Raw genomic sequence first — 4,357 nt, 5'->3', positions numbered from 1 at the left:
GCCAGTTTCCACTGAAGCAGGTGTAGGCTTGTGCAGATGCAATATGCATATATGGTCTTCCTTAATACTAATGTCAAAATCATATGCAGAACCAGTCCTCCTTCTAGGCAAAGTGAAGCGAAGATGACAGTTTAGGGCAGGCAGTAGTAGTGTTTCCTCAACTACTAGAGCCCTGTGTGTTGGTACCCCAAGAATGGTAGAAGGGACTAAACTGTTGCTGACATCAACGTAAGATTCAACTACTAATACAAGTGACATCTATTTCTCTCTTTCAGACAGCAAAAAATCTTGTGTATACTGTGTATTGAGGACCTCCTTAACAGATGCATCCGGGATATTTGAAAGGAGGCTAATTATGTCTGGTGCACTAATTTTTGTGTGTGTGTTCTACTTCTATAGAGGAAGAGACAACACCAACAGCAACAACAACTCTGCTCTTAAGTAGTTTTACAGTAATGGCTGACCAGAATTTTTCAAGGCTTTGGAAGAGATACCCCACTGAAGTCAGCAGAGGTTTTCTGGAATTCCTTGTGCTAAAACAGAAACATTTAGCAAGGAATCAAGGTTTAGGACTTGTAAATATCTGGAGCAAAAACATGGCTGACTTGGAGGACCACCATCAGCAGGATTTCAAGGACAAGGTGCTGAAGACACAAAACTAACACAAGTCTTATTCTGTGGATCAAATGAGAGCCTGGATCCTACAGAAGACCTATGTGGAAATGGGAAAAGGAAGATTCCCTTTGGGGGTGTTTTTCTGTGAAGTAAATTCAGATAAATGGTCCAAGAAAAGATTTAAAAAAGTATCCCCCTGAATAAGCCTTCATATGCACCTTTCCCCACAACTGATTGGGTTCATACAACACAGCGAACACCCATGTGATTAGTTTATGGTTTAGTGTATCATGAAAACCTGGCTATTAGGTTAGCTGAGTCCACCATTATGGGTAACTGTGTTAATAACAGGTTGCCTAGCTAGCTACATATTGGGGAAAATACCTGGATGCAATTATATTTCTTCTATTAACTTCTGAAGACAATGGACCATATCTGACCCATTTTCTATCTGTGTTCAGCCTGATAACAAAGCATGTGCGCAGTGTACCTTTAACCTGTTTTCTCCAAGCTGTTGCCCATTAGTTGTGTTGAACAATTCCCATAATTCTTTCATTATTTGGAATCTTGAAAACCTACGTGCAGAAGACCCCTTTGGAGAAGACTGTCTGAAGCCACCTCCTTTTGGTAAAAAAATAAATAAATAAATGGGTTGTGAATTTTGACCTTTAAAGAAAAGATGCAGGCAAACCCAGGCGAAATAAATAGGCAGAAGGTACGGTATTCGAACTCTGCTACACAATCATGATGACCACCATATAGCATCGCTTCGGACTGCACTGAAAACCAGCGTGGCGGCAGGAAACAGACCGTACACGATGGTGGGGAATTCCCTAGACAGGCTTCAGAGCCCCCTCCGACCCGATCGTGGGCACCTTCCTACTTTGCCTCCAGCGTCTCTCAGGTGCCTCGCTCCGCTGCAGCATCTGAACCGCCGGCAAAAAAAGGCGGCGCCCACCTGGGGAGCGGGGGGGGGGAGAAGAGGCGCGTCCAATCCTCGGGCAGGGCTTGGCTGGAAAACGCGGGGGGCTGCCGGTGGTCGCCATGACTGCTGCAGCAGCCGCTGCCGCTGCCTAGAGCGGAGTCGGGAGGCGCGGCTGGAACGGAGCTGTCCATTCAGCACCGCGGCGCGACGTTTTTCGCCTTGGGTGGTGATTCTATTCTCGGGCGGCTAGTCCAGGATGTAAGTCTGTGCCTACTTACCTTTTCTAGGCAACGCGGTCCGTCTGCCTCCATCGTACAAAGGTTATGTGTTGAGTCTGGGAGCCAAGGCAACTAACCTCTAGAAGAAGGACCCCGCCCAGCAATGCTAGCGGGCTGCTAGGGGAAGTTTCACAGCGGAAAAAATGGGTCTGGAGATATTGGGGGCGGTGGGGAAGGGGGAGGATTGCTTGCCTGTAGGGATACTCTAGCAATTTCATCATCAGAAATCACTGGCTTTCCTAGTTTTTTGTGATGGTGCAGACATACTTACTCAATAGCCAAAAAAAGGTGAAAAGAAAAGTGCACAGGGATTCACCTTTGCTCCACTCACCAGTGCTACAGAGTTTAGGGAAAGATTGCACCTGGTGCCTCAGATCTGCCTAGTCTCCCCAGGCAGGAAAAGAAGAGGGGGCAATCAAATATAACATATTAATTTGTGACTGAGCATTAATTACCATCTTTTCCCAGTTAAGTAAAAAAAAAGCTGCATCTCATAGAAAGAAACTGATGGTGTGGGAATTTCAAAAGGTGGGTGGTGGTATATATGACTGTATTTGATCCAAGTATATCATAAAAGGGTGTAATGAAGAATTCTCCTTCTGTTCTATATGCTAACGTGGATTGCCTTGTTTTTATTATTCCATAGGTATACTCTCCCCATTTAGATCTTGGAAATACTCACAATGACCGGGTTGAATCTAAGGGGTTTATCTGATACTTATTTTGAAGACAATGAGATCAGTCTCAATGTTGGAGGCTTTAAAAAAAAGATGAGATACAACACACTATTGAGATTCCCTGAAACAAGACTAGGTAAGCTGCTGAGCTGCAATTCGAAGGAGTCAATTTTAGAGCTTTGCGATGACTACGATGACACCAAGAATGAGTTCTACTTTGATAGAAATCCTGAACTTTTTCCTTATGTGCTCCATTTTTATGACACTGGAAAGTTACATGTGATGGGTGAGCTCTGTGTCTTTTCCTTCAGCCAAGAAATTGAATACTGGGGAATCAACGAATTCTTTATTGATTCTTGCTGCAGTTATAGCTACCATGGGAGAAAAATGGAACCAGATCAAGAAAAATGGGAAGATCACAGTGACCAAGAAAGCACCTCTTCTTCATTTGATGAGATCTTGGCCTTCTACAATGATGCTGCGAAATTTGACAAGCAACCATTTGGGAAAGTGAGACGGCAGCTATGGTTAGCTTTAGACAATCCTGGCTATTCTGTCTTGAGCCGAATATTCAGTGTTCTTTCTATTATGGTTGTTCTTGGATCAATAGTAACCATGTGCCTCAACAGTCTTTCAGACTTCCAGATTATTAACAGCTATGGGAATTCGGAGGAAGACCCTAGATTTGAAATTGTGGAACATTTTGGTATTGCATGGTTTACTTTTGAGCTGGTGGCCAGGTTTGCAGTTGCCCCAGATTTCCTTCAGTTTTTTAAGCATGCACTCAATCTGATTGACCTCATGTCCATCCTTCCATTCTATATCACTTTAATAGTTAACTTAGTGGTGGAAAGTAGTCCTACATTAGCCAATTTGGGTAGAGTAGCCCAAGTTCTGAGACTGATGAGAATATTCCGTATTTTAAAACTTGCTCGGCATTCAACAGGCCTTAGATCTCTTGGAGCCACCCTCAAATATAGCTACAGAGAAGTAGGGCTTCTTCTCCTTTACCTCTCAGTTGGAATCTCTATATTCTCAGTAGTAGCTTACACAATTGAAAAAGAAGAAAACCGAGCCCTGGAAACTATCCCTGCCTGCTGGTGGTGGGCTACAGTTAGCATGACCACAGTTGGTTATGGTGATGTTGTCCCATTGACCATAGCAGGCAGGCTAACAGCTTCTGCATGCATCTTAGCTGGCATCTTAGTTGTAGTCCTTCCTATTACACTTATATTCAATAAGTTCTCTCATTTTTATAAGCGCCAAAAACAGCTGGAAAGTGCCATGAGGAGCTGTGATTTTGGGGATGGAATGAAGGTAGTTCCTTCTGTCAATTTAAGGGACTACTATGCTTACAAAGTTAAATCTCTTATGGCCAGTCTCACAAATATGAGCAGAAGCACACCCAGTGAATTAAGCTTGAATGATTCCTTACACTAATCTATGGTTCAAAGGCCTGACTGCATGATGAAAAACCAAGAATTGTGTTTATATTAATTGTTTCTCTCATTGAGCTTCTAATGCTGATGCACATTGAAATAAGAAGATCCATATAAGCTATTAATTTTGGTAATAATTCACATTTATTTGAGCATTGTGAATGATTCATCATGCATAAATTTTAGGAACAATGTGTGTTTTGAAGTTAGCTCAAGTTTTATTGCCTTGCAATTGGAACACACATTGAATTCATCACAAAGCGATATGGAGAAATGGTCATGCTATCATGGAACCTTTGAGCTCCATAACAAATGAAGTTTAGTTGCAGGTTGGCTCCTAGTACATTTTCATCTAGCTCCTGATCTTTGGGTTGAGTACTGTAGTCTCTATAACATTAATGTTGATGGTACTGTGCTTGCTTG

General features: G+C 42.7%; 1 protein-coding gene across 1 annotated transcript; it reads left to right on the top strand.

The window, feature by feature from the left end:
* Positions 1–2,501: 2,501 nt before the first annotated feature.
* Positions 2,502–3,935, top strand: KCNS2 (potassium voltage-gated channel modifier subfamily S member 2). The gene has a single exon (XM_015813548.1). The coding sequence runs from the start codon at positions 2,502–2,504 to the stop codon at positions 3,933–3,935; it is 1,434 nt and encodes a 477-aa protein (XP_015669034.1).
* The last annotated feature ends 422 nt before the right edge of the window (positions 3,936–4,357 follow it).

This window comes from Protobothrops mucrosquamatus, unplaced genomic scaffold (assembly GCF_001527695.2).
Source record: "Protobothrops mucrosquamatus isolate PMUCROS unplaced genomic scaffold, P.Mucros_1.0 scaffold_69, whole genome shotgun sequence".
Lineage (NCBI taxonomy): Eukaryota > Metazoa > Chordata > Lepidosauria > Squamata > Viperidae > Protobothrops > Protobothrops mucrosquamatus.
Note: the sequence above shows the minus strand (reverse complement) of the source record. Positions and strands in the feature narration are given on the sequence as shown.

Excerpts from the sequence above, each read along its gene's own strand:
- KCNS2 (XM_015813548.1), top strand. The coding sequence starts at position 2,502 with ATGACCGGGTTGAATCTAAGGGGTTTATCTGATACTTATTTTGAAGAC.